Source organism: Halichoeres trimaculatus, unplaced genomic scaffold (genome assembly GCF_033239565.1).
Source record: "Halichoeres trimaculatus isolate MK-OKI-2021-1 unplaced genomic scaffold, fHalTri1.1 fHalTri1_scaffold_1, whole genome shotgun sequence".
Lineage (NCBI taxonomy): Eukaryota > Metazoa > Chordata > Actinopteri > Labriformes > Labridae > Halichoeres > Halichoeres trimaculatus.
In genome coordinates, this window is record NW_027437179.1 from 34,834,299 (window position 1) to 34,859,351 (window position 25,053).

Genomic DNA, 25,053 nt, shown 5'->3' on the forward strand with positions numbered 1-25,053 from the left:
AGAGTGAGGTGTTTTTGTACGCATGCTGTTTTCTCACATTAAACTGTGCTCTATAAATAATTCTGATGATTTTCTTAGAAGTAAGCAGCCTGTGGACTTCCTTAAAGTACACAGAGTAACTTTCAGACCTCACGCAGAGCAGCTCCTGGAAGCTGTTTATCTCTTTAAATATGTCCCTGCTGTTTATAAACAGGCTTTATTTGCAATCACACACATTAAACGAAGAGTTTTAAACCCTATGGTTTAAATCAAGGACTGCCTTCAGCGGGGTGTGTGGCTGTGTGTAAATCCTGAATAAAGTGTGCTCTTTGAGTTTAAGTGTGAAGAATTACAGTTTGATGAAAGAGGTCAGAGCGAAGGGAGAGGAGGTCACTGAAGCTGCGGGGTTGATTTTTCTCACTGATTGCATCATTCTGGGTTTTTTACAGTCATGTTGAGCTTTCTGTTTTGAAATCATGCCGACCTGCACGGCAGAATATACAAACTAAGCTTCTCAGTGCTACAAAGACCTCTCATGGTTTTATTCATCATATGACCACAGGGGGCGCCAGTATTGGAGAAAATAAAGAAAATTCCCTGCAGGAGTGTCGCATAGGAGCAACACAGCCGGCACATTGCCCTTTCCTTGCAGCCTCTTCAGAATCAAAATCAGAGATAAGAATTATGTTATTATCACTTTCAGGTGCACACCTTACTAGGGACTGAGCCAGGGTTTTAGTTCTAAGTGGGCCAAACAAATTTTGGCTGGGACTTATATGACATAAGTTGGTAGCTCAGTATCTAAATTAATAAAAACATCCAGCTGATATAATACTGAAACTATATATGGTTTAAAGCAGACTTGTTTTTTTTTTTTTTTTGCTCCTTGAAAATTTGGTTCCATTATTAAAATGTTTTTGTGCAACAGAAGAATCTTCCTGTGATGACTCTCCATGTAACTGACCAAAGAGGAGTGCTTCAACTCATCGTTTTCATTCTCTTGTCCTGCCTATAAAAATAAAACATTAGGCTAAGTTTTTTTGTAACTCTGTTCAATTCTTATTTATTTTTTTGTTTGTTTATTTTAATCTTTTTTGTAAATATGAAGTGACAAAATTCCACAATGTTTCTTTTAAACCAACTAAATTATTATCATTATTATTATTATTATTATTATTATTATTATTATTATTATTATTATTATTATTATTATTATTATTATTATTATTCATTCATTCATTTATTTATTTATTTATTTATTTATTTATTTTATTTCATTTCATTTTATCTCATTGTTTTTAAAAACTAAAAAAAAAAAAGAAGTTTAGGTTAGGTTGGGCCTTGGACCATAGGGCCCACCCATAACACCACCCCTGCACCTTACCATACATGGAGGCAAAACACCATTCTAGACATAAAATCACAAAACAAGACAATATAATACAATAAAATTAAACATGATACAGTTAAAGTGGCAGATACTTATATAAAGTGCAAATATCTGTTTAAAATGAAAAAATATATACACAGGATTATAGATATATACAAATGTGTTTTTGTATTTTAAAATGAGTGTTGCAATGTTCTCATGATGAGGGTTGGGGGGAAAGACGCTGTTGCTCAATTCATCTTTGTCCTGATACACCGCAGCCTCCTCCCACATGGTAAAGAAGTGATGTGATGGGTGAGATGGGTCTACCATGATTCTTCCAGCTCTTTTGATGCATCTGCTGTTGTAAATGTCACATGGGAGAGCGAAGCGTACACCAGTAACTTTTTTCTGCAGGGCCTTCCTGTCCACTTCTGTTCAGTTCAGTGATGCAGTTTGTCAGGATGCAACTTAACAGCCTTTAATAAGAAAATTGTCTTATTTCATTGCTGTTTGAAGTCAAAATATAAAGCAACAGTTGTGCAAAAAAGAAAAAATATATATATATTTTTAAATTTTGCTTGAAAAGTGTGAAGTCCTCACTTTTCCAACTCAGATTTTCTGGTCTGGTATTTTTTTTCTAATATTTCTTTTTACTCATAAATGGTGAAAGGGTGTGGTCATGATGTAAGCAGGAAGTGATATTATAAAGTTATAATGGGCAACAGTATTTTTGTATATTTTCTACTTTTCTATATTTCTTTAAATTTCTACATTTATTGGGGTATATATATATATATATATATATATATATATATATATATATATATATATATATATATATATATATATATATATATATATATATATATATATATATATACCCCATGGGGATCATTAAAAAATATTCTATTCTATTCTATTCTATTCTATTCTATTCTATTCTATTCTATTCTATTCTATTCATTTTAGGATTATCTTAATCAAATGCTTAGTTCTTTGTGTTGCAAGTGACACTATAGATATTAGCACTTTTTAATAATCCATGTGCTTTTTTACTTGTAAGATGGAATAATTTCTGAAGAAATATATAAATATGCAACATTAAAAGATTTTTCTCATGCTGATCTACAAGGATGTGCTTGAGATTCATGCAAAGAAGGCAGCTGCTTCAGCCTGATGTCTCTGCCTTTGTAGCTCAATTGAAATAAAAGACACAAGGTCAGATGTTTTCATGTTTTCAATCAGTGGTTCATCGAAGGTCCCTACTTTTATCAGAGAAGCTGAGAGATAACTGATGTTTTTTTCCTTAAAAATACAAAACAACTGGTACAAATTTAGCCCTAAGAAGTTTCAAAACACAGTGAACTATTTGAACAGATACATTTAAGAGGCTTATTGAAATCATCCATTCGCTGCTGTAAGCTTTCACGTATTTCTTCTTCACTCACACACCTCTGTTTACTCTCACCTTCAACCTCCCCTCACTGCCCTGCTTTTATTCATCCAGACTTCACATTTATCTTCCAGCTCTCCTCATAGCTGCCCTCTTTTTTGGCAGGATATTCCCACGGCTCCACCACCTTCAGCGTTTTCAACAACCTCAAACTCAACCACAGAGTGCCCGACACGCCACAGCAACACCTGACTCAGTGCATGAAAGTGAAATGTTTATTTGCTTGCTTTGCAGATATAATTAGAGTAATTAGTGTGATAATGCTGCTTGCACCTGCAGCATTATCGCCCAGGTGGAAGCTTGTGCTGCTCAACATTCACACACACACACAAACACACACATACAGAGTGAGTAGTCAAGGTTTCTGTTTGCTTTAGACACCACGCCGCAGTGACTCCGGTCAGCTTGAATGCTCTGCCGTCCTCGAGTGTGAGAGCTGAGAGCCCTTGAGGCAACAAACAGAACAAAGGTAAGTCATGTTGGTATTGTGAAGTTACTTGTGCGAGAACTTGAATGGAAAACAGAAACCACACACTGCTTTCACATAAAGCCTGGGTGTGAATCCTGAACATCACACATGTAATTTACAGAGCAAGGTCGATGTGTGGGTGATCTCAAGAATGTGCACAACAACTCAGGATCTAAAACATTATTCTAAAACATAATTGCATATCTAGTCAAAGCCTAGACTTTAGTTTAAAGCATTGATACAAGAGGTAAAAAGCTTTTTTTAATAACTGTTTCACCAATGCCATTCTCACACCTGAATCATGACAAATGGAAAAGATAAAAACACATTCACTGAGTAACTGTTGGGTCAAAACTGGGGAAAGAAGAGAAAATCAAAGAAAATCAACCTCCTTAATGCTGCAGTACCAACTCCAGTCCAGTCAATGGCAGCAAGGAGCAGGAAATCTTTGTAACTCACCACAATAACTACATGGAAGAAGAATCAAACCACACTCAGGGCATCCAGCATGCAAACAGTGAGGACTCAAAACATTAGCATGGACTTTTCAGTGAAGGCAGAGATCCAGGTCAGGGAGTCACTGAAAGAAGCTGCTGGTGAGTTGGACTCTGATTATTTATAAAAGTTTTTTGGGGGTTAAGTGACTTTAATGTGGAAAATGTGTTGCTTCTCCAACTGTTGTCTTGACGATTGGTAAATTAAATTTAAGATTATTTAATTTATCAAGACTGGGGATGCACCAAATTAATACACCATGGAATTACTGAGGTTAATGTTAATTTAAACTATAAGTATTTAGATGTCTAACAGCAGTTTGGTGAGATGAAAAAGCTTCAGAATTTACACAAATGACTATTTGATAGTAAAATTTTAATATTTTGTTAGTTATATTTTTATAATTTTTGTTGTTAGTTTAGCCTTAGTGTCAAATTTGGACCAATCCTTTCCCACCGATATCCGATCCAGCTTTGAGGGGCTGGATTGGGGCTGCTACCTAAAACCAAGATCAAATTGGTGTATCCCTAATTAAGATCGGATGCAATACGATTTCAAATGTCTGTTTCTGAAACAGGTTTTTTGAATCAAATGAGCTGGTGCAGCCGTATTGGAGGTGAGGCAGGCATTGAGTCTGAGGCTTGGTGTGTTGGTGACTTTCAGTACTTGAGCCAACCTCAAGTGGACACTCAGGAAACAGCTGATTTCAGCACTTCATCAAATTTTAGACCTGAGGTCCTTTAGGTCATATCAGATGGTGTCATTATATTTTCAAGACACATGACTCATGAAATGTGCTGTGATTTGCTGAAATACATGTGGAGGGAGTAGAAAGTTAATATTAATTCTTTTCACTTTTATAGCTTTTTGACAGCTTACAGACGGATACCACTGTCTGAAGTGGCCAACATGTCGCATCTGGTCTGACAAGGGAAAAATGAGAAGATGTGGCATCTAAAATAAGGTTATCAGTGCCAAAATTGGTTATTTCTCAGTACTAGTGGTCACAAATCCATTTACAGCATGTTGAGTCAAAGTCCTTTTGATGACACTATACAAGCCACAAAAGTTTGCAAAACTTGCAAAGAAAAAAAATTGCAGAAACAGCTGAAAACTCTGGAATATTAATACTGGGTCCGGACCTATATTTAGAGGTTATGCTTCTTTTCTGCATGGTAAACTTTTTAATAAAAAAGAACACCACGCACCTGCACATGTACCAGTGAATGCATGCATGCACAGTAATAATTGACCTTCATGGGAGAAGTGTTTATTAACTCTGTGCAGTCAGCAGCACAAACACAGCTCAGTAGTCTAACATTGTATCATCATCCAACTCACCCACGGCTATTAGTAAAGAAATGTAATATGCATGAATATGCTAATATGGCTGTAATTTCAGTGTTTTAAGAGGAAGCTGGACTGAGTTGTTTTCATGGTGACTGAAGGTTTGTTTTTCTATTTTTAGTCACCCAAAAAAGCTGTCAATGAACTCAAAACACAACAATTTTTTTTTTTTTTTGCTGTAAAATTTACCATGTAAAGAATCACCAAATGTTGGCATTTTTATGCTAAAGGTCATAAGTCAACTTAAAAGCTAGTGTCACTCAAAAATGTCCTGATAAAAAAATGTTCTGTCCAATTTTGCTGAAAGATTTATTAACACAAGCTCTTGTAGGAATTTTTTCATCCATATTACTGAGAGTCAAAGTCTGAGTCAAAGTCAAGAGGATCCCGAATGCTTTCATCTAAACTTACAAATTTGGGACAAAACCACACCAAACCAAAAATCGCTAACAAACTCAGATTTACCTTATTTTGACTTCTTGAAAAAAAAAAAAGAACACAGCCAGGAGGAATTTTCTCAATACTGCAGAGCCAGTTTAGGTCACACTGATGGTTTTATATGGACAGTATTTTGGTTGTCTGCCCCTCTGTAGGTCAGCCAGTAGAGGATCTATCCAAGGACTGTCAATTAAAACTGAAAATTTAGACACTGCAGGGGTTTTACTTTCTGAATTTAAAAAGGGAAAAAGGATTATCTGCTGCTAAATTCGCCAAACATGTGTTCAAACATTCCTCTTTGATGTTATTTTGGTGAATCTGAATTCTCTACCTCTTGGAAATCTCAGTGGATTTGCCAAATTGGCCCTGAAGTGAGGTGATGGATTCATCAGTCAAAGCTATCCAAAGCTAATGCTGTGTTTCTGTATTTTTTCTTTCTGAATAGTGTTTTCTTTTCCTCTTTTTGCTTTAGAAGCAGCATCAGAAAGAGGTCACCGCTAATGAGTGACCTGTGTTAACGCTTTGTTTGTGTCGTCCAGAGCAGGGGGCTGTGGAGGTGGAGGATAATGTGTGAGGGGGTGAAGGTGAAGGGAGGGAGAAGAAAAGATGGAGGGGGAGGAACGGCCAGCAGTCCAACAAGCTGTTGATTAATACGTACTGCTGAGCTTCCTCTCCCGAGTCCTGCATGTGTGCGGGTTTGACACGTCCTCAGGCTCACACCTGTGATTCCTACGAGTCAAGGACACACTCCCGCTCGCACTCGCTGGCTGCCATTGTTGGTCGGAGCAATAAAAGGAACTCAATTTGTCAGCTCTATTATTGTGTTAGCGACAATCCCCAGAGAGGTTTGGGAGAATGATTTTGTGCTTCAGGACCGTGGACTTCTACCACAATGAGATGTCTTACTCTCAGCACCGTGAGGGACTGATATGTCTGAAACCGTATGAGCATCAGGGATTTTTAAAGGGATATACGTTCTTTATTCCAAAGACAGTTGAAGAATTTACTCCTTTATGATATTATGATTAAAAAACTAAGAAATAATGATTCAAAAAACACTGAGGTTTGCAGGTTAGGTTTAGATTCTTGTGACATTTAAATTTCAAGGCTAACAAACCAGCACCAGATATAAGCTCATGTTATCTTATTTTTCCTGCGTTACTGCATTTTCAACCAAGGAGGCCTTGTTTTTGTTGTTTGCTGTCGGCAAGGTAAGAGAAAGATTTGGAAGTCAGTCTTCATGAAACTTGATGAATTCTCAAAGCCAAACCTGACTGCAGGATTATTTGGAAAGGACTGAAGTTAGATTTTCAAGAGCAGGTTTAATAAACCTATAATTTAAATTCAGCCTGGAAACAAAGTTCACTTTATCACTGGCGAACTGTAGTTTTTGGCCTCAGAGATTTACAAATTTACAAAGGTGCATTTACCAAGCCGGTGTATATACTACACAGTATATTTTACACTTATTTATACTCCAGCCCATCAGCTCTGGAAATATAGAAACAGAAAAAAAGTATCTGCATTGTTTCTTTAACCCAAAATCTATTTCTAGCGATTTGAATTTGTTCCTGTGGTGACGTATTGACTGGAGTGATTTCCAGATGCAAAATCACTAACAAGCAATTCCACTTCTTCCAATACAGTTATAGTTTTACTTGATGCGATGCAGAGACAGCATTAAACGACCACAATTGTCTGAAAACAGAGGTAGATTTCTTTCAGGGTCAAACAATTACTTACATATTGTGTACGTAATGTAACAAGAGTCTGGCTCAGATTATTTTGGAGCAACAGCCATGTTTTTTTTTTGGTGTTTTTCCACCTCTGCAATCATTCCGTCTTGCATTTTTACTCCTAACACCTCAGATACACCTGATATGTCTGCAGTCCAGCTCTGCTCCATTACATGTTGATTGTGTTTGTCATCTGACACCCGCTGCATGTTCAATCCAGGAAGCTGCATGACTCACAGACAGCTGGAGTTGCGAGACTGTGGAGTTCCCGCTCTTTCTACTCCATTGATAAGCTTCTCTCTGTTCATGTTGGGCTGCAAAACCTCAAACCTGTTGCCTCCTGGTCTGGCTCCACTCATTATGACTGTTGGTTGTAATAGTCAAGCTTAAAGCTACCATCTGATTTTAGCATAGTTTTGTTTTATTTTGAAAGTCACTGGGTGCTTTTAGGTAGTTTTTGTGCACTACTATCTTTACGCATCACAGCTTCACCATTTTGAAGAAATAGGAGGGCTGTGTATTACCTGCGACCTAGACCAGTCTAGCAGCTGGATCTCAATGGAGTCGATCCAGTGTAAGTTGACTCATTGACTTGAATGGAAACCTATCTGAGATGCAGACGGACTGGAGATGCATCTGGTGTATTTCAGCTGTCTGTCAGGGAGACATAATTTAGGGGCTGTTTACACAACAATGGTTTTGGGGTGAAACACAAAATTTCTGTTCTATTAAGGGAAAAGGCATTTTAGCCATCTAAAATGCAATTTTTGAAAAAGGCTTCCAGAGTAGAATTTTCCTGAAACGCTGCCAACACCATTGCTGTGTAAACAGTAAGCTGGCATTTTCAGTGAATGTGATCGTGGTGCGCTTCGCGTGAGTACATACGACAGTACTGTTGTTACAATCCTCACAGACTGCCGTGTTGTGCATGTGCTGCTGAATCTGCTGACTGTCTTTCAACAAAATGTGCATCTGTTGCACCACTTCTGCACTTAGTAACAACCAATGCACCAGATGATTGGCTCAACTCTGCTTTGGTGCGGATCTACCAAAAGTGGCTTCTGGACAAGACAGTTATAGCACCATCTACAGGCCTGACATGCTTACTACAGCGTTTTCAGTCCCTTGGCATTTCCGTGTAAACGCAGATTTTTTTTCACTGCAGTTTAGCGTTTTCGGATGAAACCTTGTCATGTTAACGGGGCCTTAGTTTACATTCAGTAAAAGTTTTATTTTACATCTGCAAAAAGAAGCTGAAACTAACAAAACATGCTTTTCTCTGATGCCTTGGGTTGAATTCATTTCATTAACAATGCAGAAGATCCATTCCCATATCTTTAACTGGGCTATAATAAGACACAAAGTAATAACTTGGCATTTTAGACTATTTTTACTCAACATCATAGTTATCTAATGAATGAAAGGTGAAAGTGAAAGATTTCCAATACTTCTTCTGATATCTGTACTTAGTAGCTAGCTTCAAAATCGTATGCATTGCTTCTGCAGCCCATTCAATTAGCTGTCTCTTTGAGTGTGCTGAGTTTCTATGTTGAATTGATTTGAAGATTTTATATAAACATTTCACCAGGTTCTACTCCTGCTGACTACAGTTAGATTATCCCTAAAAGGAACTGGAGGATGGGAAGAGGCAAAATGCATCAGAGGGTCACAGAGGACAGCCATGGTTGGCCTGGCTACCTGATGTCTACCACTGACACCAGGTGTGTTTTGAATGAGAGTTAGGACAGAATTCATCACATTTAAAGCCAATTAAAAAAAAAAACATGTAAAAAAAAAAAAAAAAAAAAAAGGAAAAACATAACACACTTGAACATTTTTGACTAAATACAACATGAGAAACAGCAGTGGAGTAAAATCTTGACCCTCAGAGCTGCTGGGGTCAAATTAAACCCTCAGCTCTGACTTCAGGGTTAATTATACAGCATGAGGTCAGTGACTGATAAAGATTATTGACATTTTTCGACATATACATCATTAATCATGTTTAATTGAAAATATCTAATAATCCCTCTCCTGGATGGGAAAACCTTAGTAAAAAAAACGGTACACTTAAAGATTCTCCATCCTTACATCCCATTTGACCCCTCGGCTGCTTCTAGGAGCTGCTCTTTAACTAACTGATAGAAAACTACACGAGACCAGTCATGCTAAGAAGGCCCTCAGAGATTAAACCAGAGTTCAGATGTGAAATAGATTCTGGGATGACATTTTTATGCCTCAGGCATCCAGAGTCCCCCTGGGATGGCTCGCTCAACCCTTAACCTTTTCACACCGCCGCCTCATGCATCTGTCACAGACGATAACGGCATCAAAATTGATTCCAATTACCCTCCAGTCCAGAGCAGTCAGCAGAGAGGGGGGCAAAAAACAACTCCCATCGGGAAAGACAGCGCGTTAGTTGTTTGTGCAGGAGAGGAGTGAAACAAGTAAACACAAAAAATATAAAAGTTTGACTTTTTTCAGCTTAAAAATCTGATTTCAGAAGTCAACCTTGGAGATCAGTCATGATCCAAGATCTGGTTCATACCACCCCCAGCTTCCATCTTAAAACATATTAAATACTGACCTTCAATGAATCATGTTCTGAATCATGTGTACTTTGATATTTTCTGTCAGGTGCACAAACAAAACCAATGTCTATTTAGTAACTTCTCACTAAACTACATTTGGACTGTGCATAGGCTACATGTATGAAGCTAAAGCGCTGTAAATTTTGCAGAAACTCAACAACTCTTACAGCTGACGTCTTTAAATGAATTAATTTATCATGATGTGAAAATGTGGGAGTTTAAAAATCACGTTAGAGGACTCAAGATGAGATTAAAGTTATGACATGAAGCAGCTAAGGAAAAAAAAGTGGTGCAGAAAAAGTGTTCAGAGTACAGGATAGAAAAATATTTAGAGCTTAAAATATTGTTTTTAGGTCAAAATAGAAAAAATATGAAAAAAACAATCCTGATCAAATCCAGATCATGATCCAAAAAAGGGGCTAGGGCCACTAAAAATAAATTAATTAATTAATTACAAAATAAAAATAAAAATAAATAAATAAATAAAAATATTACTATTTTTTCCTGAGAAAAAACCTCAGAATTCTGACTTTTTTTCTCAGAAAAAAATGTGATTAAAAAAATTCAAATTTCAAAATTTGAAGTTTTTTATTTATTTATTTGTTTTTATTTATTTATTTTTTATTTTTGTGTGTGTGTGGCCCTAACTCATTTCCATATGATCCTGCCTCAAAAAGCATTCTGAGATATTTTCCTCATTATCATTCCCTAATAGAGAACATAAGGTCATAAGCAGAGTTTGCTGATGTTTATGCAGCACTTAACACTGCAGAAAACTGATCTGATATCAAGAAATAATTGATGGACAGGTGAGGTTTGATTTCATAAGTTTTTAATACAGACAAAAGGATGTTTGACCACACTTAGTGATGAGAAATTCCCAAAAGAAATAATCTGTTACTACAGTTATTTATATGTTACTTTCAGAGTTGATAAATAAGTCATTTAGCCCTAAGACATTTTAATAATATATAATGTGGCCCTTTTTGAAAAAGTTTTGGCACCCCTGCTTTAAGTATTCAAAATGAGATGTTTGTTCAACAGAGGATGTCTCACTAGTCTCACTCAGTAATGCTGCCTCAAGCTGCAGCACATTAACTCATGAAACAAAAAGCCTTCAAACTTGTTTTAAATATTATTTATTTGCAAGAGGAGCTTTTAAAAAGACAACCCAATTATCTCTTTGAATACAGGATCAGAATTTTCCACTCAGCTTCCTTCTCTCCACTCCTTTAATAATCTCCAACGCTCCAGTACGCTTTATTTAAAAACCATAATCCATAGTCCAAATATTATAATCCATGCAAATATGTTAACCTGTGAATCTATCTTAAGTCAGCAAAATCTTTGGAGCCAAATGAAGTTCTTTGTCCACGTGACAACTGCAGTTTTTCTGTGCAGCATAATTAAGACTCATGACTGTATTTCTGTCCTCATTATGCAGTCGTTTGTGGGTTTTTTCTTTAGCGCTCTATTTGCTCTAATTGTATTATTCCTACTGTCACACTCTTTTATTTCCATAGTGACCCAATTTTACAGTGGAGATCATTAAAGTTTCATTTTATCTTTATTTTTCCTTTAATGTTAGTCTCTGTTGTGGGGTGAAGATTTTTGGAGGTTTTTATTTAGCTGTAAGTGTCTGCATGGTGACCCGCTACTAGAAAAAGGGAGTCAGGGTGTGATCTGAGTTAACTGGCATTAAGAGAAGTCTTTTTTTATGAGTTAATCTCCATATTTACACACTTTACTTCTCACTGTAAAGTAACCTTCAGATGTTTCTCTCCTCCACAGCAGAGAGTGAGAGAAAGAGAGAATAATGAACAGAGAACATGGACCTGGTGGCTCGATGAGTGCAGATGATGAATGACCGCAGGGAGGGAGTACATGAACCAGAGCACAGGCACAGCCATTTGTTACTCCGCTGTCACAAATGTATTTTTAATGAATGTGCACTTCTGACACCTCTGCAGAGAACGACTGTTCCTGGAGGCCGACGTGACCCCAATATTTGCCGTAAAGCGCCGGTTATGAACAAATGCACTAGAGCTGTGTAATGTAAATAACCTTCTCCTCCTGAGCTCCTCATTATTGTCCTCAGCTGTGCCGAGGAAATGGGCTGAAAATGTGGGCCGTTTGTGTCTCTGTGCTCGTATTAGGTGGGACGCTTTCACCTTGAATCGCTCCTGTGCACATTCTTCTTTTAAAGGTTGTTTTTCTTGCCAAAAGTCCTTCAGAGAAGCTCAATTTATTTCCCGATATCATCGCACATTTAAATATCTCCACTGATTTAAAGCAGCTCCTTCGCCTTTGAAGTCTAAATATGTTTCTGTTACACCTCCTGTCAGTTTGTACACGGCGTCAAGTTAAAGCACCAGTGAGATTAAATAAGAGGTGTATATAGGAGGAAGAGGAATGGATAGGTTGTAAAGGAACCTGCGGGGCAAATGCTTTAAATCATGCGGATGACACTGATGTGTATTGAAAGAGGAAAATATACCAAACAAAAACATCATATCACTGCAGATTTTTCTCCAACAAATCAATGATTTAGGCTTATGCCTCCTCATCTCTGTCCACAAATTCATTCAGAAAGTGCCTTTCTCTTGACACATCTTTTAGCCTCTTAAAGGTACAGTGTTTAAAATTTGGTTTGTTTAGTGATATTTAGCAGATTGTGGATGGAAACACTCTCTTACGCACCCTTTCTGTTAATAAAGTACACACAAGTGATGGTGGACTTCAAGGACAAGAAGCTAATCTGATGCATCCATAGTATGATCCTCCATCTGTCAAGTTTAACCATCAAAAATTTCTTTCAGTGTTAATTTTTTTTTTTTTTGCACACAACCACTCTTTTGTTTTCTATCATCTTCTAACAAGCTGTCACCCACAAAATACAGAATTCTGTACAGCCATCTCTAGTTTGTCTGTTCTGTGCTGCTGTATTGTGTTTCCTGCTTATAGTCTGTTTCAGTTTCCCACAGTCATATGTAGTAGATCGTAGGTACTGCACACTGCCTACTGCTTCTGAATGTAGTATGACTGTTTTGTACTATGCTGAGCTGGTTTTCAGTTTTGGAAAGCAGAAGTGCAGCTGATGAATATATAATGATATATTCTTGACTTTGTCATGAATGGACAAAACAAACAATGGGTTCACCTTGACATTTCAGTTGATAATATGCAAAGAGATGGTGGAGAAAAGTTATTATATTTCACTGCACAGTACCTTGAAGTTATTACATTTTGTGTGTGTGTGTGGTTTTGGTCCTTTCCTTACTACCTCCTCTTTTATGACTCAAAGTGAGAAGATTTACCCATGATTTTTCCACATCACTTCACTTGTATCTGAGGGACGATCTAATGTTATAGTTGTTGTACTGTAGTTGTAACTCAAACCCATCCAGTAGGTGGCAGTAATGTATCTAAACTTGGGTGTTGGCCTACAATAAACTGAAAGGGGAGATGAACAGCATCAGTGCAGAACATTGGGGGAAACAGTATACAAGGTAAAATAGCTTTTTGCATCCTGAGAAATTTCCCTAATAAGTAGGAAATCAGGGAGTTTTCCGCATACTGCAGATTTTGCTGGTTTTCACATACTACACACAACAGCCAGTTTCCCTTTGTCCTTTCTGTTCATCGTGTCTTACGATGTGTGGTCATCCTGAGCTCTGAGATTTTCAGTCCACTCACTCCATTAAAAATTTTTTTGTTCAGTATATGAGAATTTTTGTTGTTACTTCTCTTGTATATATTGTATTTTTGTTTTTACTCAATTAGATTCTCTTTTTGCAACTTTTGAGTCATGGGCTTGGGTCCTTGAGTTAGTTCTTTGTCACAACCATTGACTGTAAAAAAAACAAAAAACAAAAAAATAAATAGATGTCATCCTGCTTGGCTCGAAGTGAGGTCGCCACAAAAACTGCCCCCCCAGGTGACTGGGCGTAGGTCAAGAAATCGGACTCTCAAGTCATTCCAGATGGGCTGTGGTCAAACTTAAAAAAATTAATACACCTTGTAGAAATGTTTCTCACGTCCGATTGTTGTGGTGATTTCAAGATATCATTTGGCTTCTTTGTATTCATGTCCTCCTTTCTCTAAAAAGTTTCCTTTTCATTAGTTATAAGAGGTAAAAGATGAGGCTTTACGTCACGTTTAATGACGATTGACAGCTGCCGTTCTTGTGTATTTTTTTCAGGGATTGTAAAATATGTCACGAGGGGGGGACTCAGATTCTCTCTGAGTCCCTCATAGTCTCTACTGCGCAGACACTGGCTGCACAACAACTACCAATGGCTGCGCCTGTAATGGGGGAATTTAAGCTTCAAAACCGTACAATGGCAAACAGCGGAGCCACGCTGTCCACTCTATATACAGTCTATGGTCACAACACAGTACACAGTACAACACAATGCACCTTTAATTTAGAGACCAAATGAAACTTTTATTCAAGAGAATAGAAGAAATGTTTCCTGTCCACTAAGGTGGGAATTTGCCTCAGGCTTTTCAGTTACTTAAAATTGGCCCAAGTACATTCACACAATCAAAGTTTCTTTAATCAGGACGTAACTTATAATATCTTTTTCAAGAGTGTCCTGGCTACAAAAGACAGCACAGACATTCCTACATACAAAATACAAGACATCTCAAAGGCTTCAATCTTGAAATTAAAGGGGTGAACAGCCAGCAATCTAACCTTAGGGCCTAATTGCTAGTATGAAAATCTGTTTATCTTTGTTAGATGTTAATGCTAATATTCAGAATTTAACACACAAATGTTAATCTTTAATTCATGTTGCTTCGTTTGTGATTGACATGAAAGTTATTGTGATCTTTTAGTACCATTGAACTCAGTTTTCTTTAAAATTGTTATTTTAAAATTGCTTGAGGAACACTGCTCTGTGACAGCAGACATCTGAGCTTGGGGGTGAAGTTTAGCTGATCTGAGCACATGAAAAGTTTAGATCTTTTCTTTCAACTTTTGGAAATGGAAGTGAGAAGCTATTTTTGAATAAATGTCGTATTTTCAACAGTTACACACACACACATATATATATTTATTTACAGAGACAGAGAGATCTGAGGATGAGTGTGGAGTCAAGTGAAGTAGCAGGAGATCGAGGTTAAACCAAGGCCAGTTACTTTCACACACCTCTGTAACTCTCCGTCTTTGAAGGGTGGATGTGAACTGCACAGCAGAAAAAAATCTGCACCATCCTGGAAGAGACGTCCTCATTTTAGGAGACTGATACATCAGCATGTGACCTACGCTGACACACACATCATTACATTAGCTGTGTCCCATCTGTGCCGTCACACCACTTCAACAGTCTTCAGGGGGATCGGAGCGGTGCGATCATCCATCAACTCCAAAAAATTAGGTTTTATGCAATAAATGGAGAAGAGAAAAAGCACTTACACACAAACTGGAGGAAAAGCAACAATTCACACCTTTAGATTATTTCTATCATTTACCAGCCACACCACAGACAGACTCTTATAAATTATAACACCATAGTCTCTATGATCTTTTCTTAAAGGAAGAAAGTTCCTCATGTCTCGCTCAGACAGCTGTGAGCTTTGATCTCCATGTTTATACGTCCAGTTAGTGTCCATCCATGAAGACAGCTCCACACAGAGGAGGAAATATCCCCTCCTGGGCTCGTTACGCTTAAATCGAGTCACACAGCAGCTCAGGAGGGGTGAGAGGGACAAATAAGAAGTGTTTATGAAGGCGTCTCACTGTTGCTGGCGGTCTCTGTGGAGACCCTCAGCCTGCACGGGCGGCTCGTCTTGACAGAGCTCTCCCCTGGCATCAGCAGACTGTTGTTCTTGTCTCTGTCCTGCTCTGTGGCACACGTCTGGTTATCACTGCCAAGACAGAATAAATGAGGAAGTTACAGAGATCATAAAAGTTAGTTTTATGACAGGAAAGACTGATCATAATGTACTTTAACCAGATGTACTCAACCTCATCATTAGCCTAATTTTCTGCATTACCTATGGTCAAAAATGCTAGTCTGGATTTATATGGTAACAAATATAAGACTAAATGATTTAACAAGACCTGCAATTAAAAATGTTCAACTGCACAAATTACAACCTGTGTAGATAATCATCTTCACTTGTGTTTACAGCTGTGTGGAAAGTCTTTGATTTGTAAAGGTTTTGGTGCTCCCTGGAGACAAGGTGGTCTTGATGCATTTGCACGCGGGTAAGTCTAAAAAGTATGGTTTATACTTCTGTGACCCTGCCCAGAAGTGGCCAATAAAGCCATAAGCACTACCTTCTCCAGCTTCAATTTGTCCACACTGGTCTGCAATACCCCTCCAAAGCACATGGGGGCAGTGTTTTTTCTATAACCACCTTGATATTTGCTTGTTTTTTATGGACCCCCAAAAGATTCATATTCAAAAAAAAAAAAAAAAAAAAAAAAAAAAAAATAGAACAAAATACCATTTTGATATATAACAGACAAATAATGTAATATGGTCATTAAAATGAGATAATATTTTTATAAAATATTTTTTATTATTCTTTAATATCGAGTTACTATAATTACATATTTCACAATGGTTATTTTAACAATTTCATACTTAAATAAAAACAAAACATTTTTTATTTTCAAAACATTTATCAAACAAAATGATTTTACAAAGAAAATTCTTATTTCATCATGTCCTTTTCCTCAATAGTCTTTTTATTTTGTAATGTTATTTTTCATCAGAATCATCTGGTCTGTCAGTGGTGTAGGTCGCGCTTCATGAGGTTCAGGTTCAAATCCAGCCCATGGCCTCTTTACCACACCACACCCCTCTCTTGCCCTGTTTCTTACTGGGTCCACTTATCCAATTAAAAGCATAAAAAGCCAAAAAAAAAAAAAACTTTAAAAAAGATCTGCGAGTGTCATATCCTTACCCAGTGGATGACAGTGCTCATGAGAAATGCAGCCTCCATACAGAAAAAAAACACTACTGATTTTGTCCAGAGGGGTCAGCAGAATCAACACAGCATGAAAACTGCAATAACTTTAGTCCTAAGATGATCTAGACAGATACTCTCTACTCATGTCTTAATCGTAACCTTAAGCTACCTAAGGCACTCGTCAGATGCATCATTAATTCTGACAAAGTCTGTGCAAAAGCTGAATGAGCTAAAGATGAGAAAGCAGTCTTGGATATCATTAATGTACTGATTTTTCTTGGGACCAGCTTTTAACTGCAGAAAAATCACAGTTTTAAAAAGTTTACCTGTCATGACCATCTTTAGGGACCATGCTGACGTCCTCATAAATTTTCAGCATTGTCTCTGTGCGGTCGTCCTGGTCCTCTCTGTGCTCCTGCAACCTGAGAAATAAACACATTTTAACCTTTTAATAAGTTTTCAGTGCACTTGAAGAGCAAATTGAATATAGAGATAATTAACTACAAAGTGTTGTGATTTTTTTCTTTTTATCCCTGAATGCTTCTGAATTTCAAATTAGGTCCACAGCACTCGGCTCATTAATCTAACTGTGGTTCTTCACTTGATCCAAGTACAAAAACTTGAGAAATTATTGGAGCTTGCAGCATCAACAACTTATACAGAAAGAGTAAAGTGATGTAAGTAAACAATTCAAGAAAACTGAAGTGGTTTGAATTTTAAAGACACTTTCAAGTCTATGTGTTGCATGTACCCTAAAATCATATAAATGTGTAGATTTGTTATTTATTATTGAGAGGGTTTATGTTACATGAACAGCTTGCAGGTTTTGCTATTCATCGTGCAAACAGCAGAAAATATTTGCATTTTTTTCTGATTATTTTCAGCCAAAGATTGATAGAAATTTGCTGCTCCAGTGAGTATTTACTGCAGCAGAACAGTGTTTGTGAAAGCGAGGTGAGATAAACCTCAGTGTCCATGTTCACGGTAATGAAGGAACATGTCAGCTAGAGCAACAATGGAGCTCAGAGCCGGTTTGTTTCCTGACATCAATGACGCTCCATGATGCAGAGGAGTAAGCTGTTTTTTGGTCTTTAATGGGATTTGTTGACAATGAAAAATGAATTTGGGAGTGCCTGGATTTAACGCTTTTGTCGGCTCAAATTAAAGTTTTTTTTCTTGAGGAAAACAGAGCTTTCAAGGGAATGAAAGATTTGTTAGAAAATGTTAAAATGCAAATCTGAAATTGAGGTTGAGAATCTAATCTGGTCACAACAATTAAAACATCACTACAGTCTCAGTGGGTTGTTAGTTCACTGATTTACATCCAAGTTTTCATTTTTCTTAGTATTATGAGAGTTTCAGTGTTGACAAATTGGAGCCCCTGCTCACTTCTCTGCACCATTTAGCTTTAAAATTCATCACCAGCGCTAACTGTCAGCACATATCAAGGTGAAATTTTGTCTTAAGTTTGTTTTCAACAAAAAAACTATGCTGTATGTCTTGAAAACAGGCCTACATCCCTCAGGGTATAAATATTTGGTCGCTACTTTGATAAAAAAGATAGAAAATATGACAACGACATTGCAGATTGATAACACTGGCACCACTTACAACTTGCTAAACTGTAATAAGACTTTATGAGCTCTAGATTTGAGGATACCACTTCTTAAGAAATGGTTGCAATGTAAATATGGTAAAGTTCATCCCTATATGAGATGAAAATTTCCGCTGAATACCTGGGCTCGAGTCTCTCTTTGACTTTAGCGATGGACAGAATGTAAGGGCTGATCTGTCGGGTGATGGTGGTCAGGTAAGAGTTCTCCTGCTTCAGCTGCAACAGGTCATGAAGCTGAGCTAAAATCCATAAACACAGGAAAGTGAGTTTAAACTACAGCAATAAAACAATGTAAAACAGACCTTTGGTGCTGTCAGAGACAAACCTTCATAGATCTCCTGCTCATTCGTGACCCTCTGAAAGGTCTCATCCCAGACCTGTGAGCAGAAAGAGTCAGATTATTTTCTTTAAATAAATCATAATCACACAGCATCACTTTGCTTTCTCCATTTACTTTTCTAGTGAGATGTGTGAAAAGTCTTTTTAGTATGCAGCTGAAGTTTCTGACTGAGGACAAAAGTAGAAATGTTTTTGTCTGATGCAGCCTGCAGAGGCAGGTACACACTGAAGGTCATCCCATCAAGGTATCACTTGACGCACCTCCTCAAACATGACCCTCATAGTTTCCACTGTGGAGTACTGCGCAGATATCTGGCTGTCAACGTGCAGCGACCTGTCCAGGATCTCTCCCATTTTATCTGTGTTGATGATTGAGTGGTGCTTGGTCAGGTCTCGATGCAGCTCCTGGACCTGGTCCTTCAGACTCTGAATCTCTGTCTGGAAAGTCTTTAAACACACACACACAGACACACACATATACACACAGAGTACATAAGACATGATACTCAGGAGGTGTGGAGTGTACTGCTGCTTGGTGAAGTGCATCTGAGTGTGAAAACCGTGTTGCCCACTCGACAGGTTGAGGATGAGTTTCTGTGGGGAGTCAGGCTGCTGACTATTTTTTGTTTCACTCTGAGGACCAGAGTAGGAACGGGGTCTGCAGAAGCACCAACTGACATTCATACAAAATAAGACTCCCACAAATAACTCTGGAAATCGAACAAAGAAAATATGCGAAGATAAAAATATTTCCTGACAAGAAATTATTTTAGTACTAATTATATCCAAGCTTGTTTTTATGTGATATCAACAATAGTGGGACTCAATACAGCTTAAAGCACCCTTGATAAATTTTCATCTGGTAATAAAAAAAAAACTGAAATCAATCATGATGCCTCTTTGTAACCTAAGAAAGCAAAATCAAACCATTTCCAACAAGACTTGTTATTATATGAAGATTATATTTAATGCATATCACTGCTGCCACAGGGTAGGTGCCAGAGGACTTCAAATCATCTAAAGCACACTTCAAGGATTCTCATTCCACATTATCCACAACAAATAATCAAATTAGGTCTCAAACCTGAAAGTTATGCAAAAACAAGATACATATTTTTCCACAGTGGGCGCCAAATCAGCACAATCCCAAAAAGCCCTCACAGGAGCTTTAATCAAATTTCTACTCTTGCAATGATGACTTCAATGACTCACTTATGCAGCAGAGATAAGTTGTTTAATTCAAGACTCCACTCCATTCTTTAAAACCTACCATAAAAAATGGCAATAAATAAAGCATCTTTTTGTTTAAGGTTATTCATTGGACAAAATAGGAAACTGGAGGACATTGCTTGAGCTTTGGGTGACTTCACAAGATACAAAACAAGAGGACTGATGTACACTTCTCTTTTAAAAATCACCTGAATAAATGTTTTCTTTCTGAGTTTGCTAATTCCACCTTTTCTTCCAAAAAGTTGGTCACAACTGACTTTAAGATGGTCACAAGTAAAGGACCAAGTGAGGCCCTGTACTATGGTCTAAAACACCACCAACACAAAGCACTGTTGTTCCTTAGTGCAGCCTCGCAGCACTGTAAATAAAAATGATATATGTGGCACCTTACAAGAGAAGTTATTGAGAAGTTAAATAGAGAGATTGTAAGCATGTCTGTAGTTTCCTCGGACACCTCGTGAACTCTTGTTCTGGCTAAAAGCATCAGGTAGTGATGTAAAATGTTGACAACACACAGTACTCACCCTGTACGTGTTCTCATAGTTGCGGCAGTGCTCAGTGAAAGGTGTCTCCCTCCCCTCGGCCAGGAGGACTTTGGTGCAGATATTTCGGTGACAGGTGGGCCTTCGCCCAAGCACTGAGCCCAGGGGCATCTCACTGAGGGAGGGAGAGCGGCAGGAAACGGACAGGGGGGACTGGTGCCTGAGGGGAGGGAGAAAATAATAACTCTCACATCAATAAAACATTTCCACCAGCTGACTTCTGCCCTTAGTCCTGATAATTGGAGCCTCATTGTAAAGCTGCCCTGATACACTTATTTCAGATGTTGTATTTACTCTCTGCAGTCTCTCTGCATGGTTTGCTTTTGCATAATACTAGAAAGTCTATCTCTTTAAGACCTCCCACCTGATGACCCCACTTTCTCCTGATTGGCCAGTTCAGACTGAGGGCTTACTTGGACATTTGTGAATCAACTGATTTAAAGTCTGCATTCAGTGTGAAGCCCCTAAACTGTGATGTTACATGCTTGTTTTAAAGTATGGAAACGTTTGATTTCCCATCTGTGAATAAGTTAAACTACAACTAGTCAGGTCTGTTTGACTTTATAATGTGAAAGACTTCAGGAGGAACCCTGGTCTTGAATATTCCCATGTACACATCAATTTTAAAAAAAGTGATGAATAAAACCACAAATAAATGAACCAAACAGAACCACTAAGTATATAGTGCAGCTACAGTTTCGCTAGGTGCTTCACTTAAAGAGGGGTACCCTGCCAATTTTCAAGCTTTATACCGTTTCTCTGACAACTTACATGAGCTATACCTTTAAAAACTAATAGTTTATCTCAGGCTGATGTTTTTGACATTTTGTTACTAACATTATTGTTTTTACAGCAACGAGGAACAAAACACAATGTTTCTACACAGAGATTCACCAATTAGTGATGTCATAAAATGAGTGAACCTTGTGTTCGTCAGCCGTAATTTTCATTCAGCCTAAACTTAAGATACTGGAAAAAGTTTCACACTTATTTACCAAATGTTGCTAAAATTTGCACACATAAATGATTGATATCAACCTTATTCAACCTTAACTTTACTTTAAAAAATTAAAGGGTGAAATAAAACCTCTTTAAAGCTGTGGGAACTCAGGTATTAGTTTATTTTAACAAAGAAGCTTTGTCGAAGAAAATGTGAAAGAAAACCTTTTCCTTCTGGCACCTACCCTGCAACAGCAGTTTTAAACCTTAATGATAAATATATGGACCGTAAACTTATAGACATAAAAATGGTGGTCTCATTTAATGTTCTAGGTCAAATAGAGGAATCAGTATGGTTTGGCTTCATAAACATTCAAAAACTTGTCACTGGAGCCGGTCATCTTGGGTCGAGAGACATCCTAATCCCAGCATAACACTCTCATTAAATGAAGGCTATATGCGTGTGTGTGTATACATTGTGTGTCAAAGGTCCCTGCCTCTCAGATCACTCTACTTCTCCATCACCCTCAGCAGCAGTGTTGAGGTATGTTTCCACATCACAGTGAGATAAACACACATTTATCTTTGTTCCAGACGGACCACAGTCTTGGCTTCATGCCTGGAGCAGCATAACAGCCTGAGGCCAGTCAACAGTTACCTATATGTGAATACATCCCGCTCAGGCAGCCATATATGACTGTTGAGTCCTCTGAGCATGCAGGTTGTTTCCCAACACAACCAATTAAACAAACTGCAAGAAGACAAGCAGCAGCAGTTGCATGGAAAAACTTGGCTGAAAAACTTTACTTCTGCTTGTAAAATATTCAAAGAAAAGAAAAAAAACGAGTTGGCCAGATGGAACCAAACCAATCCCTGCTCAGTTTCCATCCAGAATAAGAGGCTAAGGAGTGGGGGAAGGAGCTCTTAGAGAGTAATGGAGGATGAATTTAACACAAGAGCACAGCAAGTGACAGACCAAACTATGTGTGCAGAGTTCCTCAGTGTAATAACGTGAAGAAAAACCCATTTCTGCTACAGCCCAAGAAAACTGGACTCAGAAATTTGTGTCACATGTGACTGTAATCTTTTCTTTACAAGCAACTGTAGCTGAGTCAGAGGGCAGGCAGCAGACTCTGCTTTTAGACAAAGAAAAGGGGATCGCTGTGCTCCATTTCTGAGGTCTTTACACCAGCTCCTTTTTTGTCATCAAACACATTTCAAAATACTAAAGCTGGTTGAAACTAGGGGTGAGTATTGGCAAGAATCTCTCGATTACGCATCACTATACCTGGGTCACAATACGATAGTATCACAATATTACAATATTATGATGCATTCTTCACGGATAACTAAGAAAAAAATAGAGATGACATATATGTAATTCAAAATATTGCTCAAAATTAAAAGGACCATGAAAAACATTACAATCTATTGGCAACATACAGGGTAGTAGCTCTTCGGTGCCATCTACCGCAGTGAGAGTGCGGAAGTCATATTTTACTTCCAACTCAGTTAAAATATTTTTATTTTTAATAAGATATCGATATCAAGAGTTATAATATCGATAGTGTATCGAAGGTCAAAGTATCACAATATATTGACTTATTTTTTCCACATCTCTACTCAAAACAGCTCAGAATGGTTTACGTGATCATCTGATACAGAATCATCCAGACCTTTTGGGTTGAGTGGACCAACATGGTTAAGAAACGTGGAGTTTTTATGTTTCATTCCTCCACTGAAGCTGAAGACTTGCCTGTATGCAAGAGTCTATCGCCTTTAATTTAAATACATTATCACAGGGACAACACATTTTCACAAAACTCTTTCTAAGGACAGTTGTGGCACTTAAGCATCCACAATAAATGCAACCGAGTCCGTCCCTAACAAAGAAGCATCAAGCGATAAATAATACGATAAATAAGTACTTCATACAGCTACTATCACAAACAAAATATACCACAGGTCAAACAGAAAAAAAGTTTAACTCTGACAAGCAGAATGTGTGTGATTCAAAAGAAGAAGTTATGTGTTTTAATCCTTGAGTTAGTGTACTCAAATAGCAAACAGTTTGATGAAATTATAATGAATTAAGTGTTTAAAGCTGACTACTTATCCATCAGTACTCAATTTCAAATTATCCTAATTACCCTTATTATTTTGAACTGAAGAATGTAACTTAGTAAAACGTATTTGGGTCACAGAAAACAACGTCCAGAATTGATTTGCCATTTTACTTTCCTTTTTGGCATGGCCTCTGACCCCTGCTGGATGATAAGAACATTGCATGTACTCTACTAGTATGATTTTGCATTGATTTTTTTTGAAGAGAAAAATATATAATTTGTGGATGCAGATTTTTCAAAATTATGAATGCATTTGGCTTTGGAGATGGCAATTATATCAATAAATTAATCAAATCGAAATGAAATAAACTGCTTGTGTTTTAGCCTTAGCTTTTAGCCATTTTTTTTGCAGTCTTCTTTTGGCGATATGATGGCACGCTATTCTTTCAACAATATTTTTGAGTTGCAAAATGAACTATAGCTTTTTGCATGTTAGTCGGAATATATACAAGACATGAAACAGCCAACCTGACCAACAAGTCAGACCCCAAAAAGTAATCAAAAACAAAACAAAAATAAAGTTGCACAAATTTTTAAAAAATCTAAATTTTTAGAAGAAAAGATTAGGAGCTGCTTTGACCATAAGCATGATTATCTGTTAAATCTCCTCAACGTAATAAATGACAGGCCCTGTTCCCTTGTTTCTTTAAAGTTCTGCTGCTGAAAGAGAAACGTAGATAAACTTGCCCTGCATTTAGCAACTGCCATCTTGAAATGTTTCAGTGGCATCAACAAAAAAAAATCATCTAAGTTTCAACAACTCTTCTCTGATCTTACACTCAGGATGAAGTCTGCAAAACAATCAAACTGCACCCACCTCAGACATCAAAAACTTCAGAGACAAAAGTCACACTTTCTAAAAGTTGGGATCTGTTGAGTTTGTGCATCAGAACAAAAATAATTTGCTTGTTAGTAAAATACAATAAAATGTACCTGGGGTTTGGTTAGCTCTTACTCCTGCCTCCTCACTCTGTGTTGATGCATCAGCAGACCTGTCTCAAACACGTCTCCCCCTCTCTACACTAGTCCTCCTCTGCACGTCCAGCCTCTGTCCTCCCATCACTGACACCAACTAAAGACTTCACCCTTAGCCAAAGCTGTGACATCAGCAGCCTGGCTGGAACAAAGCGGCCCAACCGCTCCTGCGTGCCAATTTCCAGATGAATCCTGGAGAGTTCTGTGAATTTATGATAAAAATAGTGCCAGTGTGCCAGCCCACCAGCCGGCCAGACGGGCGGCCACCAATCCCCACCCACACTGCGTCTTGCACTGGCAGAGCGCTAAGCAAGTTGGAAGAGAGAGTTGTCAGTATGTTCGGCATTAGTGGGTGGGCTTAAGGACCTGCGAACAGTTGGAGAAAAGGACGGGTGGAAGAAAGGACAAGGCTCTTTGTGCTGAGTGTTTATGAAAATCAGCTTCATCAATCTCAAAGACCTCTATGAAGTTGACACAAGA

General features: G+C 37.8%; 1 protein-coding gene across 1 annotated transcript in view; it reads right to left on the reverse strand.

Annotated features, from left to right (window-relative positions):
* Positions 1-14,383: 14,383 nt before the first annotated feature.
* The window catches only part of rnf207a (ring finger protein 207a), a 33,509-nt gene continuing 22,839 nt past the window's right edge, over positions 14,384-25,053 (reverse strand). Inside the window, exons 14-19 of the mRNA XM_074674964.1 lie at positions 20,516-20,693; positions 19,023-19,208; positions 18,748-18,799; positions 18,544-18,661; positions 17,134-17,229; positions 14,384-15,754 (exon numbers count right to left, since the gene is read on the reverse strand). Coding sequence (XP_074531065.1) covers positions 15,610-15,754; positions 17,134-17,229; positions 18,544-18,661; positions 18,748-18,799; positions 19,023-19,208; positions 20,516-20,693 — 775 coding nt within the window. The 3' untranslated portion in view covers positions 14,384-15,609. The remainder of the gene's footprint in view (positions 15,755-17,133; positions 17,230-18,543; positions 18,662-18,747; positions 18,800-19,022; positions 19,209-20,515; positions 20,694-25,053) is intronic.